This window comes from Penicillium expansum, assembly GCF_000769745.1.
Source record: "Penicillium expansum strain MD-8 chromosome Unknown contig132, whole genome shotgun sequence".
NCBI classification, from domain to species: Eukaryota; Fungi; Ascomycota; class Eurotiomycetes; order Eurotiales; family Aspergillaceae; genus Penicillium; species Penicillium expansum.
This window is the reverse complement of record NW_015971288.1, coordinates 82923-100870: the sequence shown is the minus strand read 5'-3', so window position 1 is coordinate 100870 and position 17948 is coordinate 82923. Positions and strand designations below refer to the sequence as shown.

General features: G+C 50.0%; 7 protein-coding genes across 7 annotated transcripts; 1 reads left to right on the top strand and 6 right to left on the bottom strand.

The window, feature by feature from the left end:
- Nucleotides 1-762: 762 nt before the first annotated feature.
- On the bottom strand, nt 763-1992 carry PEX2_040340 (tellurite-resistance/dicarboxylate transporter family protein; the record flags this gene model as incomplete). The annotated part of the gene is made up of 1 exon (XM_016741309.1): nt 763-1992. The coding sequence occupies one exon, from the start codon at nt 1990-1992 to the stop codon at nt 763-765; it is 1230 nt and encodes a 409-aa protein (XP_016599480.1).
- Nucleotides 1993-3927: 1935 nt separating this feature from the next.
- PEX2_040330 (uncharacterized protein) lies at nt 3928-5702 on the bottom strand (the record flags this gene model as incomplete). Its single annotated transcript, XM_016741308.1, has 2 exons — nt 3928-5605; nt 5677-5702. The coding sequence occupies 2 exons, from the start codon at nt 5700-5702 to the stop codon at nt 3928-3930; spliced, it is 1704 nt and encodes a 567-aa protein (XP_016599479.1).
- Nucleotides 5703-6697: 995 nt separating this feature from the next.
- PEX2_040320 (J-type chaperone JAC1) lies at nt 6698-7348 on the bottom strand (the record flags this gene model as incomplete). The annotated part of the gene is made up of 1 exon (XM_016741307.1): nt 6698-7348. The coding sequence occupies one exon, from the start codon at nt 7346-7348 to the stop codon at nt 6698-6700; it is 651 nt and encodes a 216-aa protein (XP_016599478.1).
- A 451-nt stretch (nt 7349-7799) lies between these two features.
- On the bottom strand, nt 7800-9413 carry PEX2_040310 (putative pre-mRNA splicing factor; the record flags this gene model as incomplete). The annotated part of the gene is made up of 2 exons (XM_016741306.1): nt 7800-9283; nt 9335-9413. The coding sequence occupies 2 exons, from the start codon at nt 9411-9413 to the stop codon at nt 7800-7802; spliced, it is 1563 nt and encodes a 520-aa protein (XP_016599477.1).
- A 545-nt stretch (nt 9414-9958) lies between these two features.
- Nucleotides 9959-11347, top strand: ppmA (type 2C protein phosphatase PTC7; the record flags this gene model as incomplete). The annotated part of the gene is made up of 1 exon (XM_016741305.1): nt 9959-11347. The coding sequence occupies one exon, from the start codon at nt 9959-9961 to the stop codon at nt 11345-11347; it is 1389 nt and encodes a 462-aa protein (XP_016599476.1).
- Nucleotides 11348-12056: 709 nt separating this feature from the next.
- Nucleotides 12057-14064, bottom strand: PEX2_040290 (uncharacterized protein; the record flags this gene model as incomplete). The annotated part of the gene is made up of 4 exons (XM_016741304.1): nt 12057-12860; nt 12916-13282; nt 13353-13827; nt 13941-14064. 4 exons carry the CDS (start codon nt 14062-14064, stop codon nt 12057-12059), a joined length of 1770 nt encoding a protein of 589 aa, XP_016599475.1.
- Nucleotides 14065-15876: 1812 nt separating this feature from the next.
- On the bottom strand, nt 15877-17325 carry PEX2_040280 (phosphatase PAP2 family protein; the record flags this gene model as incomplete). The annotated part of the gene is made up of 3 exons (XM_016741303.1): nt 15877-16292; nt 16356-16878; nt 16948-17325. The coding sequence occupies 3 exons, from the start codon at nt 17323-17325 to the stop codon at nt 15877-15879; spliced, it is 1317 nt and encodes a 438-aa protein (XP_016599474.1).
- Between the last annotated feature and the right edge of the window lie 623 nt (nt 17326-17948).

The window sequence follows — 17948 nt, the reverse complement described above, 5'->3', positions numbered from 1 at the left end:
CACCGGTCCCGGGGCAACCTGGTGCCGGCTGGGAAGTGAAGAGAGGGACTTCGTCTTCATTTATTCTTTGCAACGTCTTCTGCCATTTACCTTGCCATTTATTCTACCATTTATTCTGCCATTTACTCTGCCATTTCCCCAGCGTTGGCTCGCACCTCATCGTGGTGCTGGGGTCTAGTAATCCTTCGGGATGAAGCCAAGACGAGCCTTTTGAATGTTGTTCTTTCTGGTTGCCCTTTGGTACTTTTTTCTTTTCTGCAGTGTTGTATGACTTCCAGGTAGGGCTTTGCGGTCGCGTGACTTGTTTGTTTTGGTTGGTTCTTGGATTCCGTACTTGTCCACAAGGGATTGGTCTTTTTTTTGTTTTTGTTTTTTGTTTTGAATTACTAGGTAGTTATGAAATGATTGCAATGAAATGATTTGTTCTCGTTCTAATTCTATTCACATGTAGTAGACGCTAAGGGGTTGAAAGATCGGACAATGACATGAGACGCCGGAGATGCACAAGAGTTCCCACAGGACCAAAAAACAGAAAACAGAGTGCTTGAACGCTTTTGAGAAAGAGCAAAAAAAAAGAATCAACATGATGATCAAAATCAGAATGAAGAAAAGACAACAATGAGATGACAGAAATGTGTGCAATGAAAGAAGACCGAAGTATGCAAAGAAAGATTATGCAAGAAGGCGAGCAAGTGCCAAAAGTCACAAGAAAGAAACTACAAAGAGCACGAGAGACAGGAATTCCTCGGTCGGAAGAGCATCTCAGTCTGAGGTATCCTCATCCTTACCAGGATACATAATATCCTGACGATAGACCGCAAGCCCATGATTGACAAAGACAAAGATGAACATGCAGACAATGCAGATCGTCATCGCAGAGCCAACACCCCTAATCGCCGAGCTATCAAAGGCATTTCCAAGCGTGATCGTAGCAATTGTGAATCCCGTATTAGGGAAAACCATCGCCCACCAGCTAAGATGGAAACTCGTCGGCGGCGACCGAATAACCGCAATAGCAGCAACACAGAAGAACCAAAAGCTCAGCGCCCACAAGAACGCGCCCGCCGCCAACGCCAGAATCTCCAACATCCGTCCATCAGCAGCAGTATCCTCGCTCCCCATCACGCGGAACGTCTCGGGAAGTCCCTGCGCCATACCAACCAGAGCAAGCGCCGTGAACGCTGGAGGTCCAACGCAGATGAACATCGCCGGTCTGTGTTCCCGACACGGAAGTCCACTCTCCATCAACCGTCCAATGTAGTGCGAGTACATCATGAACGAGATGCAGAAGCCCAGACCCTGGAAGGTCATTCCGGCGGTGACGATTGGGATTGCTGCGCGCTCGGGCTGGCGGGAGGAGATGACGGATGCGATCGTGCCGCTGAGCATGATTGGGAACGCGGGTAGGATCCACGAGGGCATCATTGTTTGGAGGCGGTAGGTGTGCGAGGTGAAGACGAAGGAGTATTGTACGACGGCGAGAGTGAAGGTGCAGAAGCAGTATAGCCAGAAGAGGACCTCGAGGGTTGTTGTGAAGGGTGGGGCAGGGTTGTCACCGAAGTACTTTTCTAGTCCGGTGATCATTGTTGCGATGGAGAGCCAGAAGGTTGGGAAGAAGAGGCCTTCGCGTTCATGGCGGAGGGAGTTGAGGGCTCCGCCGTGGATGATGAATCGCGATGCCATGAGAGAGCAGACGAGTGAAAAGAGGACGAGGTTGAAGAAGTAGATGGCTAGACCGATCTCGCGGCAACCTTTGAATTTGTTCGGCTGGTTCGCTATGAGGAGGGCTAGGCCTCCGGCGCTCATGGTGAGGGTATACCATGCCCATGTGAAATGACGGAGACGCTCGCGGAAGCTCAGTGGGTAGTGCTTCTCGCATTTCTCTGAGTTGACGAATGGTGCATCGGAGTGAGCGGATGGTGGTGCAGACGGAGGAGGATGAAGCTCTTGGCTGTGACCAGGGTAGGCCCCTAGTAGAATTGGATTGGACATTGTGTGTGCGTAGGTATATAGATTGGATGCAATGAATGCAATGAAGTATAGATGAAGCCCTAAGGTTGGAACGTAAAAGAAAGGAGTATAGAGAAAATGTATTCAAGATAGGGCTATAGACCAATGGGTCATAGAATCAATAGAAAAGCAAAGTCAAGTCAAAGCTTGAAGAATTGAAATGATTGTAGTGAATGTGAATGTGAATATGAGTGAAGTGAATGAACTGGGAGAAGGAGCGAAAGGAGCGATGTTAATATAATAATATAGCTATGATGAACAAAACATCCAGGCATATCAATTCTATAATGTATAATTCACTGATGATCAGCCAAGAATTTCCAAGACTCGACGTTTGATAGTGAAAAGACCAGAAACAAGAAAAGGGATTAAATACAAGGTAGTCAAGGCAATGGAATCCTTTGAAATGAGCCTACCAGCGTTCTCAATGGACATATCGGACCCATAATTCAAACCAAGAGAAATCTATAAGAATAGATCGGCCCAGGATGTTGGGCTCGGGCGATTCATCACCATACAACATACGCATCAGGGGGGTGGCGGATGGTTCCTCTAGGGGTTCCGGAAACACAAAGATCCACTGCGGATCTGGGCATCAGGTTAAATGCATATACGGAGTATACGGAGTACTCCATACAAAAAAAAAACATCGATGCCTAGGTTGTGAAGTCAAGGGACGTGGGACTCTGCCAAGAACATGTAGAAACCATTAGTGCGTAGCGCTCTTTTCCCTGCGCCGCAATGGATCTGACCTGGTCCTTGACCAAAAGAGTACAAGGCTGATTGACAATCTATGCTCATATTGTGTCAGTTGCATCAGACTCATTCTTTTGAATGAGAGACAAAGTTACTCAGATGATGAATCTCAAACCCGAGTTGATTCGGCCCGACAGTGTGATTTCCTTCTGTTTCACGCCGACCCCTTCCGATAGGGTATATAGGAGGTGTAGAAAAGTTTAAACGGGGAATCCAATGCGCGTCCAACGTGCCTGAACGCCAAACGCCAAGAACGATGATCTACACATCGTTGACGGACCGCTGCCAAGCTTTAACTCAGTGGCTGTGAAGAGGAAATAGGGTATGAGCACGCCGAGAGATGCCAGGTAACACCATTGCGCGTATGCACAACGTAGGTGTCGAACAAATTCAATGGAAAATATGCAGTACGCGCAAGATGAAGATCAAGGGGAGAGAAGTTGTAAAGTTGACTTCACTGGAGTTGGAACTTTGACGTACTTGGAATTTCTTGGCGTTTCCCCTGAACTTCACTTCTCTTATCTTCACACAGCCCCCCCGTCAACACACTATTGACACCATTCTCGCCAAGAATCCATTCTGACATGGATCTTTGTCGATCAGTCGATCATCTTTCAAAGGGGTTCTTGGGATTATTACTGGTGAATCGGTTGGCTTATCTTTGGGATATTTTTGCCAAGAAACCTGGTTTGAGGACATACTCCGTATGTTGTACGTGAAACGCATGTTCGATGTCATCAGAAACCCACTTTATCACAGGGTCTTTTATAGAGTCTCAGTCTACAACGTATACTCCGTAGAGTCTGGCTCTATCAAGTCTGACTCTATGGAGTTGACGGGATCCCACTGATCACCCGGAACCCTACATACAACATACAACATACATGGATACAATATAAAAATCACAACTTCATTCAAAAAGAAAAGAGAGAAAAAAAGCCAAGATCATGCAAAACAAAAGGAAGATAATGCAATGCACCTCGAAAAAGGAAAATGACAAATTCAAATTATGCAGAATGCAACAGAACGCCAGCGGGTCCTTCGAAACATCTCCCGGGCAGCAATGCATGAAATCATATATCAAGTTGATGCAGAAACCAGAAACACACCAAAAGTCTGGGCACATCCCCCTCCCAGACCCAATCACATCACAACATCCACTCACATCATGCGGTAAACAAGATCAGAGGCCAGCTCCGTCGTCAAATCCAACAAAGCACGGAGACTCTTGGGGGAAGTCGAAGTGGAAGTCTCAATCCGCTCGGCCTTGGCATCCACCGGCCGCAAAGAAGGTGTCGCCGAGACCGAATCCTCTGCCGAATGATATCGTGCCAATTCCTTCACGTTGCACGCCGCATAGTGCACCACCAGTCGGCGCAGCTGGTTCTCCCGAAGCTGGGTCGCGGACGTCGGCGAGATCGGCTCCAGCCGGGCCGTCTTGGTGTAGGCGTAGTGTACCAGCTCCAGTATCATCTGTGCCTTGGTTGCTGCCAAGCCGTCTAGAATTTGGGAGTCGTCTAGATCGGCGGTTTCAAACTCTGTCGATGACAACAGGAGCAGATCGCGGTGCAGCTTTCGGAGACAGAGCTGGGCGAGAGCTGGGATTAGGTACCGGGTGGCGAAGACGTAGACTTTTGCGTGGAAGGTGATGTAGGGGAGTTCATTGCTTGGCGTCTCGACTGGGGTGGCTTTGGAGGTTGCTGGCTCGTCGTATTGTAGGGACTTAAATTCGTCCCATAGGTCGAGACCCGGCTCACAGGGTGAGGTGGCTTGCTGGTTGGCAAAGGACATGTCGAGCATGGGTCGTTGGCGCTGGGCTTGGGTAATGCTGGTACCTTCGCTTCTGTCCTGCGTCCATGAATCTTCCATCGGTCCTTCCGGAGCGGATGGCTGTTCTTCAGCAGCCGCGGGCTCTTCGGGTGCAGCTGCAGGTTCAGATGCTGACTCTTCAGCTGGCTCTGCCCGGTACTCAGTCGGTTCTGGTTCTGGTTCTGGTGCAGCTTCTGCTGTAGCCCATTCTTCAATGGGCTCTGCTTCTGGCTCCGGCGCGGGCTCGGCAGCAACTTCTGGAGGTGGCGTTGATGGCGGCGTAAGGCTGACAGGTTCATTTGGAGCGGGAGGTTCTTCTTCGACAAGCTCTGCTTGCTTTTTGCCTTTCTTCCCTTTCTTTCCCTTTTTTTTGTTTGCCTTGGGTTCTTCTGGCTCCCATGTCGCAGGTTCCTCGGTCGGAACCGCCCATTCATCGTCGGCAGGAGGCGCATCCTCGGCTGATGGCTCTGGTGCAGCCTCCGCCTCGTGGTATGTCTCTGTCTCCGGCTCTGGCTCTGCCACATCGATTGGAGCCTCGGGCTCTGGCGCAAAGGTTGGAGTAACCGGTTCCTTCACCTCGGCGGGCGCAGGCTCAGATACGGGCTGAGGCACTGGCATCTCTGGCTCAGGCGCAGGCTGATGATACGGTCCTTGTCCCCGATGGCGAAACTGTGGAGGTGGTGACGGAGCCGGGGGTGGCACAGTCGACGACATCGAACCAGTCCGGTAATTCCCTCTCCAGGTGGCGGTATCCGGCGAGCCCTCCACTACTCCATGCCTGTGCTCTTCCTGGACCTCCCGTTCGGGACGAGGGACACTATAATCGCCAGTGTATGCATACTCGCAGAAAGCGGCGAAGGTTTCAACATCATCTTCTTCTAGAACGGCGATTCGGTGTTTTGATTCCCTCGTCGGACCGTTCATGAGATTGTGAAGTGGCTTGGAGACATGCTGGGCGAGCCCCGACTGAATTGTCAGCTTCGTATGTTGCGGGCCGACGAGGAAGGTGAATGACGGTGAGAGGATGATACTGAAGATGTCGAATCAGCGGTCTGCTAACAGTTGTCTATATCATAGTCTGATGAGATGCGCTTTCCATACCTGCTAAAATTGGGAGCAGACTCCATGAGGGACGGTTAACCTTCTACAGAAGGGATGAGATGAAATTAATCTACGTTCTAACATGCAGGATAGTCCCATTAAATAATTGACCTCCAATTCCCAAGGCGCCGGAAGCGTTCTTAGGCAAAGATAGTAGTCTGCAACGTGTGCAGCTGTGATGGGGGCATGAATCATTTCCAGGACCCATTGTACTAACGCTAGAGCAGATGACTCTATGAGATATGCGAAATGGGGCCAAAGGAAATTTGATGTTGTCGTGGTGTATCCTCGCCCTACACTTCTCCATCTCCATCTCCGGCTTGTCCCTTCAATACCAATGACCACCCACTCGTTCCTTTCGAACCATTTGAAGGACATGCCGCTATCACCGAGACAAAAAAAAAACAACGCAAAACAACCATACAACGTAGCCATACAGGACAGCTGGTCATAACTGGATCCTACACCGTCCAATGGTCGGGCGACGTTGGCGTCAGCAGGTTTGTGCCCAATCCCCAGCCTCGAGAGAACCCAATCTGTGGCCTCACTGGTTGGTTTGTCCCTGAGAGCTCCATCGTTTGGGATTTGAAGCTTCACTTATTTTTTTTTCTTTTGATTTGTCTTGGATATTTGGGATATTTGGGATGTAGCGGTCAACGGTTGTACAACGATGTCCTGAAAAGGTACCTAATTATACCGAGGTTGGATTAGCCATGGCATTTACCACAGATATTTCGACATATTCACAGATATTCACAGACATTTATAAAAATAGGCATTTCAATCCTCTCACTACTCTTCTATTACAGGCTGAATATATTCCTTGCCCCTCTTTTCCCATATAAATAAGCTTATTCCACTGTCCTATCGCAAAATAGCAGCAAATCCACGACTATAATTGGCAACATGTACGGAGTAATATTATCCAGATGCCATATGTAAAAAGAGTAGCGTAGTCTATCCCAATATATCCAAACCAAAGATCCAATAATATACAAAAAAAAAAAAATAAACCAATCTATCAACTAGAATGCATTAACCGAATCTCCGTATTCCCAGGCTCCCACTCCCTCAACCCTTCACCAACACTATACCAAAACCGCAATCGAATACACTCCTTCCTCGCAGCCTCCAAGTCCCCCTTCTCAAACGCCTCCTCAAGTCTCCCCACACATCCAACAACCCTCTCCTCATTCTCCTTCTTGAGCGCATTGATTTGTGCCTCCGCATCAGCAGAAGCCCCAACCTCCTCAATAGTCTCCTGCACCTCCATAACTTCCATCAGGGTCTCTGCGTCAAGCGCATGCTTAGTCGACGCGTCTTCGGCAGTCACATCGATCCCGTGCCATTCCCGTAGAATATACTGTGCCCGCTGGAGCGGGTCTAGGAGTGTCCGGTACGCTTCGTTGATCCGGGCCGAGAGGCCCTCGGCGAGCTGCTTCTCCGCTCCGTTGGGGTACTTGTCTGGGTGGACGAGACCTTGTAATTGAAGGAATTCGCGGCGGAGATCGCTGGTTGAGATTGCGAATGCCGAGCCTGGTGGTGGGCCTGCTGGTAGTGTCTTCGGAAAGATTGTGTAGTGGTTGGTAATGTCTGGCGCGCCGGCGAGGGTTATTTTGTCTGCTTCCGCTGAGGTAGATGTTTCTGCCGAGGCAAAGCGGCGCTGGGTCATGGGTGTCTGGGTTATGCGAGATCGGCGTGTTGGGAGGGTTGTGAGTCCTCGCGCTGGCTGGCGATATCGGCAGAGCATGCATGCATCTTGGCTTGTGTTTGATAGCGAGTGGGTTGGTCTTGAGATTGGCCGTGGGGTCGCTGTGCGACAGAGATGCTGTGCAATTCTCTGTGGACGGAAAGCCATGACTATGTAGTGTGTTTATGGTCAAGGGAAGGGCTACAACTCCAAAGTTGACAAAAAGCCCTCGGCATACCGCTTTACGTCATCCCCGCATTTGACACGTGACTAGGAAGTATATAATATTGGACAGGAAAGACAACGAGGATATCGATCTGGATATTCGATAGATCTTATTCAAATACGGTTCACATCCCATTCTTGAGGCGTAGACGATTTCTAATTAGGAGGTATAACACAGATAGTTGAACAGCCAACCTATGGACCTGAATCATTCAATCCCCCAGAGCTTCACTGTACGATCGTGACCGCAGCTAGCAATCCACTTTGCATCGTCACTGATATCCGTACTGAGAACGTTGCCCGAGTGGCCGCTCAGCGACTTCACGAGGGACCAGTCGTCCGCGCTAAAAATGTTGACACTCTTGTCAAATCCACTGCTCACAAAGAATGTGCCTGATTTCTTGGGCGAAGGCGCTTCCGCTGCTTTATCGGCAGCTGGTGGAGCGCCATCAATGTCCATCCCGCCATCCGTAGAAGGTAAGAATGACGCAGACTCTACACCCTTGTACCAGCGCAGATCGGATACCACGCTCTTATGCGCACCAATCCCACCAGTCTCCTTCATTTGTCTCAAGTCCCAGCATTTGACCCAGCCATCACCGGAACCAGACAGCACCCGGTGACCATCCACACCCCAGTCCATACCGTAGATCTCGCGAATATGGCCGTCGAGGATCATCACGTTGCGCCCTGTCCGCAGATCCCAGATACGTCCGATGCTGTCGAATCCACCACTAGCCACAAGAGAACCATCGTTGTTGAACGCCACTGTATAGACCTCTCGCGAATGGCCTTCTTGCAGAAGCAGTTCCGTGGCGGTTTCAATATCCCACAGCCGCCATGAGCTGTCGAAGGATGCAGACGCTGCATATCGACCCGAAGGGTGGAACTCGGTACGGCATACACGCCCCGAGTGGCCAGTTAACGTAGCTAGCGGCTTTTCTTGATCAAGGGCCCAGAGGTTGAGATTTCCTTCGCCGCCTCCGGAGATCAAATTGACAGTTGAGGGTGAGACATTCGAGCTGGGAAGGGTGGCGCCAGGGAACCACGACAAACCACCCACTCGATCCGTATGCGCCTTGAAACTCGCTTTTTCTTCCAGATTGGGCACGCTGAGTAATTTGATCCCACCGCTCCAGTTTCCAGCAGCAATTGTCTGCCCATCCGGCGCGAATCGACAAATGCTAACCGGACGATCGCCAGCAATCTGAGACCCGTACAGATCGAATCCTTGTAGCTTCTCCTTGACAGCTTTGCGATGCTTGACATGTGTTCGAAGTGTAATTGTTGATTCGTCCTTAAGTCGGGCCACTCGAGCCTTTGCGCGCGGCAAAGAAAAGCGCGCAATTTCTTTCCGCGCCTCGAGTAAATCGTTCCCACCCTCTGTGAAGAATTCTTCTTGTTGTTCCCCTTCCTCCTCAGCTTCTTCCATTTCTATCTCGACTCCGCCTTGTTGCTCCGCCATGTCGGTCAACAGTTCACGTAGACGATCGCGTCGCTCTGATGGCCCTTCTCCGAATAGCGTAATGGGTTCCCCAAGCTCTCGTAGCCGTGCGCGCACTCGTGTGTCATCTGTTGGAACAACCATCGCTGCTGCTCTGCGTTTCCGTTCGAATTGCGATAGAATGGCGGAGGCCCGCTCGGTTGGAATACCCCCTGCGGTAGTTGGCATATCGTAGTCTTGGTCCATAGCTATGGTTCCATTAGTAGGCTTCAAATAAAAGCTGTTTGAGAACGACTCACGAAGATCGGCGTAGCTGATGCCCCCCATGTCTGTGTCCTCCGTCTCCTCAACATAAGCCTGTCGCGATGGGTGCATCATCTTGGGCAACTTGGAAGCTTATGCTTCTCCGGTAACTCAAGAGGCAGATTAATAAAGATTTGCGCTTGGGTAAAAGAAACGAATTGGGGTATCTTGTAGTGAAGAGAAAAAGGTTGGCGGGAGAGAAGATGTTGCGGGCGGCAGAATAATTGATAGACTTTGGCGGTAACGCGTTGAAGAGCATACAAGTTGACGTCGGATCGAATTGTATATATTTGAATGCAACTACATATAAGAACAATATTTGTACTCACTTTGTCTCCCTCTATACATATTCTCCCCACACCAAATCCAACCTCATACAGTTTAACAGTTTCTGCCTGAGAAATCTGGTATCCACGAAAAATCAATGACGCCAGGCGGTCGGGCGATAAGGGCGGGTACTTGTCTTATCCGTTGAGATTCAGGTGCTCCTTGATTTTTTGGCTTTTGGCTTTTTGATTCTTTCTTTATACCTCTTGTTTCCTCTTCTTTTATTCCTCTCGCTTCCAAATAGGAGACGCATTCTCCACAAGGAAATTATACATAAACCCCCAAGGCCTGCGATGATCCCGCCAAGTGTTTCCTGTAGAGCCTGCAGTACCGCCTGCAGTAGCCTACAAGCCATCGTACGAGATGGGGTCTATTCAATCTCCACCAATCCGAGCACATACACACCCTCCCTGTTCAACCCCCAACATGTCCGCTTCTCCTCTCACGCCGCAAGACTCAGACCAGACAGCCGTCTGAGCCTGAATCTAACCCGCCAATCCTCCCGCCGAGCCTTCCGCTCAACCCCAACGAACAACTTCGAAAACCCCTCTCCCTCAAAACTCTCCTACCGTGTCGCCGTCTCCTCCTCCGGAAAAGGTCGCCGCTTCCACCCCATCAAAAATGCATACAACTTCGACCCAACCGCAGACGCCCTAGGTGTCTCAAAGGACAAGAACTCTGTCAGCCGCCGCCGCAACCGCCCAGACTCAGGCGAAGACGCCTTCTTCGTAACTCGCATCGGAAACCGCATCTCAGATCACCAAGAGACAAATGCAGAAGCTGTCGCCTTTGGCGTCGCGGACGGCGTAGGCGGCTGGACAGAATCCCGCGTCGACCCGGCGGACTTCTCTCACGGCTTGTGCAACTACATGGCGCACACCGCGCAGACATGGCACGAGCCCGCTGAGCGCTTGCGCTCTAAATACCTCATACAGGCCGGATACGACCAAGTCGTGGCAGATTCGACGATCCGCGCGGGTGGGAGTACGGCATCTGTTGGTGTCGCGCTGCCGGATGGACGAGTCGAATTGGCTAATTTGGGTGACTCAGGCTCGGTGTTGTTGAGGAGGGCGGCGGTGCATCATTACTCGGTTCCGCAGACGCATGGATTCAACACCCCGTACCAGCTTAGCGTGATCCCGCCACGTATGCGCGCCCAGGCGTCTGTCTTTGGCGGGGCGTTTTTGGAGGATTTCCCTCGTGATGCGTCCGTTACGAATGTGCAGATGCAGCATGGGGATGTGCTCATCATTGCTACCGATGGCGTTTTTGATAATCTCAACAATCAGGATATCCTCAAGCTCGTCACGAGCCGTATGGTTATGACCGGGGCATGGACGGCTACGGAGTCTGGCGTTGGAGTCTCAGAGAACCTGCGTGCGCTGGCTGCGCCGGGTGGATTGGCTGATGCTCTTCCTACTCCGTCGGGCTCCCCGCTTTCCAAGGACTCAGCTAGTACCGAGCCTGGACCTGAGAATGCGGTCACGTTGCAGTCTGTTCTCGCGGCGACGATTGCTGGCGAGGCGAAAATTGCTAGTCTCGACTATCGCCGCGATGGGCCCTTTGCTAAGGAGGCTCAGCGCTACCACCCCGGTGACTATTACCGCGGCGGGAAAGTTGATGATATCTGCGCTGTCGTTGTTATCGCTATCGATGATAGCGTTGCTGCAGGTGAGGCATGAGTAATTTAGACATTTCATCGAACCGGCGTCACACTTTTTTTTCTCATTTGTTTTCGAGGAGCATGATGTATAACTGCATCCATATATAGAAGGCGTGGGGATTTTTGATTTTGCAAAGAGCTAGGTATATAGGCATTTTATGCTTCCCCGTCAATACGTTGACTACATTCACATAGAGATTTTATAGAGATAACCCCAATTGCATGGAATTTGACTTTCCAAAAGCCTGACCTATATACGTTCTACTATTTTACTGGTTTACTGAACAGCCATTATGGATCCTTGTATTCAAGAGCTTAATACATGCAGTGAAGGAAACATAGTCTTTCCATTACGTACCCTTGGGAACCCTTCCGTTCATTTTCACGTCGTAAAACAACATTCTCTCCGATACTCTAGGCCTGAGTTGGCAACGAAGGAGATCATTGGCGTGCAACCTCTGGCCCTATGGCCAGGAAGGTCAATGTGCAGAAGCTGAAGTTGATTTAAAAAAAAGAACAATCACATTTTCAATTGATTCAAAGAAGCCTTGCTGGTTGGTCCAGCCCCGTATCCCAGTATTGCATTGGCAGGTGACAAAAAAGATAAAAAAAAGGAAACAAACCGGCGGAACCGCGTAGATTGAAACAGAGACAGAGAAGAGAACATGAATGAGAGCGCAAATGGATAAAAGAAAACAGACATCGCAGAGTCGTGATTCTTAGACCACTTAAGCAGTAGCCTCAACGGACTTCTCCTCGGACTTCTCCTCGGTGGGCTCCTCAACAGCCTTCTCCTCGGGCTGTTCTTCCTTCTCGGGCTCAGGGGCCTTCTCATCCGCGTCGGGCATTGGGGAATCAACATCCTTAGTTGACTTGGACTCGGGCTCCTTTTCCTCTTCTGTCTCTAGCTTGGGGGTTTCAACGCCATCCTCCTCCTTAGATCCGTTAACGGCGGGCTTCTCATCCTTGTCTGCCGGGCCGGGAGTGTCCGCGTCCAAGATGTTCTTCCAGCTAGACAAAATGTTCATGGCACGGTGACGGAAGTTGAACTCCTCGTCCCGGGGAATGGAGTTGAGCTTGACAATCATCTTAAGGACCTTGTTAATCTTGGTTGAACGGATGATCGACACCTCCAAGTCCGAATGCTTCTCCAACTTGTCAAAGTAGCTGGCCATGCTAGCCATTTCATCTTCCTTAGGGGGTTGGTCACGGGAGATGAAGCCTTTCTGGAGTTTGTGACGGAGGAACAGAACTGTAAGGTATAAGCTGGCCTGGTCGGGCTCGTCGGGGGAGATGGGGGATCGCGTACTCTCTTTCTCCTTCTTCTTTCTCAATTCCTCTGGGTCAATGGGCTTCTCGGATTCTTTAGCATCGGCGCTGTCTCCTTCGTCGCTGACAGCGGGAGCTGCCTTGCCCTTCTTAGCAGGTGCCTTCTTAGTCTTGCTGGCGGGAGTCTTCTTTCCAGTGTCCTCGGCGGGAGCCTTGGGGGTGCTCAACTTGAGCTTTGTGTTGGACTTGGGGGTCTTAGCGGGCTACAATTTCGTGAGCTGAGCGAGATCAACATCACAATGATCCTGTAAAACATACCTTTTCTGCTTCGGCGTCGGTCTCGACATCCTTCTTGCGCTTCTTAGAAGGAGCCTTAGACTTCTTGGAGTCATCCACATCCTCCATTTCAACATCAGTCTCGGCGCCCTTGCTCTTGCGCTTGCCCTTCTTGGCCTCTTTTGCGGCCTTGGCAGCTGCCTTCTCCGCCTCCTGGGCTTCGAACTCAGCCTCTTCCTGGTCAAGAGCTGCCTGGTGGTCATTCAGAAGCTTCTTGAAGTACTGAAGGTTGTGGCCCTCGGATGCAACCTTGTAGGCATTGATGAGTGATTTGGCTTTATTCTTCTCGGAAATATTTTTGCACTCGGCAGGGTTGAGAGGGGTCAGGTTGGTATTGGGAACCCAGGCGCTGTCAAAAGAAAAAGGTCAGTAGGAAGTTCGCGTCTGCCATAGGGGTTTTGCGTGGATGGTCGACTCACAATTCATTGGTATCGAAGAACATGACGGGGAAGGTGCGCTCATGGGCGCGTCTGCCATCGTCACCATACTCGCCCTTGTAGGATCCATCCTTTTGCTTGGCGGTAACGGGACGAGTTTCCAGCAGGCTAGGAGGCAGAATGCCCTCGTCACAGATGATAGCAGGCCAGGGCGCATAACTACGAAGGCGGGCAAGATAGGTTTGGCCTGGCTTAGCGTCCAGGTGGGTGATGCGACTCTGGGACTTCTTGCGGCTTAGCTTCTGGGTGGCACCGGTGGAGATGCGGCGGTTCTTGGAGGACTTCTTCGCTGAGGCAGGGGTTCCGTTGGCCTCCGCGGGCGCAGCGGCCTCTGCATCGGCAGGTGCAGCTTCGACAGTTTCGCCATCGGCCTTGGCCTCAGGAACCTCATCAGAGGAAGCAGGGTTATCACCCTCAGCTTCAGCGTCCGTCTTCTTGTCGGTCGCAGCTTCAGTGTCTGGAAGAAACAGTCAGTTAGTGTCGCACAGAAACAGGATGTCCCGACCGAGGGACAGCTTTGAGAAATAGAGGCGCAAAACGATTGATTGATATCAATCAGTCGATGCTTACCGGCAGGCTTGTCTTCCGACACAGTCACATCCTCCGACTTCTTCTTGGAGTCAGTGGGTTGCTCAGTGGCGCGCTCGGGCTGATCGCCCTCGACGGGCGCAGACACGGGAGTATCGTCAGCCATAATGGCAAGCTGGGATGAGATAAGTTAAAATTCAGTAGGCGATTGGTAAATCGGAGCTGGGGTAGGTGGTGGGAGGAGCTTCCAGGGGAGGGTAGGAGAGATGTGGAGAAGAGAAGAGTCGCGAAAGGCGCGGGAACTTCAAGACGCGTCTGAGAACGGAAGACCCCAATGACGCCACAACTTTCAAGTCACCACACAACAGTTTGTAAAGCGGCGAATTGAAGATGATGATGATGGTTTGCTTCGCTTTTTGGATTTGAACAGCCTTGGAAATGGTATTGGGATCGACAATGGAAGAGGGTTGCACAATACGCATGGGGGGTAGTGATATATCTTCGTATACCTACCTTTTTGAATATTGAAGATTGTCAATAGAGACAATAGGTGTTTCACAACGGGAGTATGTATTGAAGACGCCAACACAAAGTGTCGATTGTCGACAATCAACTCCTAAAGGGTGTGAAGCGGAGGTGACGAGTGACGCCTGGTGGGATTGCGTATCGCAGATGGTGTGGATAGGATATTTCGACGTAAAGCGAAGGAACGACTGTTGTTCTTGCTGATCTCCCTCTGATATCTCGTGGGTTGAATGGCATATAGCACACAGCAACTGAAAGAGTCAACAGACGTATCTCCTACTGTCCATCGATATGCCTTCACAATCGCATATCCGGACAACACAGCGCAAAAGTGATTGACATGCCGAAGTCACTTTGTTTATTTCTCTTTTTGAAGAATTCTGGTCGTTCATTCACAGTTGGCATTATTCATACCACACCTGTGAAGTGCCAAGAGATTGTTCTTGTATACCTTGAACTATCGTGATATTCGGGGGCCTGGCTGGGCACGTGCGGATAAAACTGGCATTCTTCAGGATATTGACGGTTTCTTTCGAATTGACTGCCAATTCATCGATTCAAACCAGCCTGGCCATAAGGTAAGAAAAGTGACGTGTTCCTTTTCCTGTAGCCCACTATGACAATCTGGTCCAGAGTTTGTGGCTTCGTGTCGGCACGTTGGCCTTCAGTCGCAAGCACTTTGTGAGTTCTTTGCAAGCTTTTGGAAGCAATCTCAATTTGCTAAAGCGATAAGTTCGCAATGTAGATCGAGATAGGTCACCGGTATCGAGCGTGGGATGCTTTTGAAGAAGGCTGTGAGTAGACCGTGATATCAAGAGACATATAGGGAACATGCGACGACGCAGTACCTTGACGTGACGCTCACGCTGTTCATCGTGGTGCCCCTTCTCAGCGACGAGATAATACACGATTGAGCACAATATCGGTATTATTGGGCTGTTGATTGGAATGAGGATACGATAGATCAAATGGGTTGATTTTCTCTTCCTAAACGCATCTAAACTCCTATGTAAGGTACAACCCACCAAAGATGATGCTTTCATGCTTTTTTCCAATCTGATGCTTTTTCCCTGGTATTTATATCTCCTGTATGAAAGAGTTTATAATGCTTAGATGGTCTTTGTATGTACGGTGATAGTTAGGCTATACAAAGGAAGTATTTGGATCATCCTCAAAATGCTTCCAATATTGTCTCTTAGAGCCTTCTAGCAAACAACAAATCTTGCATAAACATATTAATGGCTGATTAGGTACAGGAGAGACATCAAGGTACAAGAGTTGAATGGTCAATCCCACAGAGAGAATCGGGTAACAATAACTAGGTCCACATACACACATTATAAATCAGACCGGCTGGTCTGGTGGGGTTTCATACAGGGTATCAAGTTCTAAAGCAAAGACGCTGAATTCAAAGTCGAATCGACTATGAAATGCCAAACCCTGGTGAGTGGACTCAGATGCGAGCATGTTCTGAAGCGGTTTCACTCGTGGGGAGATCCTCTTCAGGGACATCCAAAAGTGATGGTTCCGGCTTATGGATCCGGACGAGGCAAAGGAAGTAGTCTTCCAGTGGCAACAGGTTGAGCAGTACCCCATTAAAATGCCACCCTAAGGCACATACAACGGCTCCCGCGACAGCATCCAGAATAAAATGGTTGGCTGTGGCAACAATAGCCACAAGGATGGTAAACGGATATAGGAAGCCGAGTGTGACACAAACAAGGCGCTGCCATGACGGGAGGTTTAGTCTTAGGGAAAGGGTCAGCCGAGAACGCAGGATTGTGCGCCGGTGGTGCTGTGGTAAAGGGATTGTTATCAGCGTGAGGCCGATCATTAAAGAATAGCCGAAATGCAAGGAAGGCATTGCCGCTGGTGACAGTCAGTCAAGGATTCATCGAGCTTGGGCCAGACAACACTTGCCATATTGATTACAGAAACGGTTCTCCGTCCAAACACTGCCCGATCCATTGACCCCATGCACCGTGTCCACGAACCCATAACTGCGGGCGAGATCCGCCTCTTCACCATCCACGGTTGGGTCACTCAGTAACCGAGGTGGCATGCAAGGCCAAAGAGTGAAGACCACGAATGCGAGAAGATTGCACACGGCCAATGTCCGCCGGCGCGCTTGGTATAAGAGAGGCCCTGCAGGCGACCCGCTCACAGCACCCTTAGGCTTTCCGGGCTGAGCCTCGTCGATCCGATTCCGCACGGTAGTATAGTAGTAGAGCCAGACGAGAAATGCGATTGTCCCAGGAATGTGTATGAAGGAGTATATCCAGTTGATCCAAGACATGACAAGGGGGTGATGAAGGAAGTGTCGCTGGATCGATGTCTCCCAGAACATACCCAGATGCTCCTCAATCACGATTAGTTGCAATGCATGTCTCCTGGCGACGTCGACGGTATCCTCCTTGAGAGTCACAGCGGTAAAAGCCCGACCAAGCTGGTACGTCTGCACAAAATTTAAGTTATCGGTTTGGTCAAGACCAACGATAAGGAAGCAAATAGCAAATCAACCTACCCAGTAGACTAAAGCCCAATACCAACATTCCACCAAAAAAGGGAATTTGCGTAGCAACCGACTGAGCAAGCGGTCTTGAAACACGATAGTATTTGGCGATGACACCTCAAAATTCAAGCCCAGGAGTCCAACCTGTCGCTTGTGCCATCCATTTTCTGGGGCTTGTGGTGAGTGGGATCGAGAGCCTAGGAGGCCATCCTTGGTCGATTGGCTTGAGTATCCCGACTCCAGAGAATCAGATGAATCAGCTCGTCGAAGGTTCGAGTTCCGTCGGCTGTAGCGTCGAGTCGAGGATGATCCGACAGAGCGGTTAATCCAGGTACCTCCAAACAAGAGAACAATAACCACCAGAGGCTCTATGACCGCTCCAGCTCCCATGATGAGCTATCAGACCACGGAACCAGTACCTACCGATTCTCAGAGGGAAAAAGGAAAAGGGAAAAAAGGGGGTGCACTTGCAATAAAGAAATACCGTAAGAATGAGGAAATTGGGATATGTAGATAACTGAGAAGGGGGAGGTGTCAGGGCCACATCTGGTTGTATTCAGAATCAAGAAATGCCCAGGGCAGGTGCCAGGGCAGCCAAGACATGGCGGAAGTCACCGGAATCAAGGGCACATAGTTTTGAGCTTTTTACGCTGGGCATGCTCCGTATATCGAACAGCTAATGTGATGAAACTTGAATCCACAAGATTAGCTTTGTTCTTGGCGGGAGGAGCCATTTGAACACAGCTGTTGATTGGACATGGACATGCAACATGATATCGGTGCATAAAATTATACATCCATCATATATTATGAATGCATGTGACCTCTTGCCATATTCGTAAAAGCCAAAACATTCCTAGGGATACACAGCATATGTAGGGATATAGATCTAGATATATAGATAGTCATATAACTAACTAACTGACTGGGTATAACTAGTTAACCTCCGTACATTCTAACTCTAATGTACCTCGTACTCGTATCATACTCCAGAATCTTTCGTATAGAAAAAA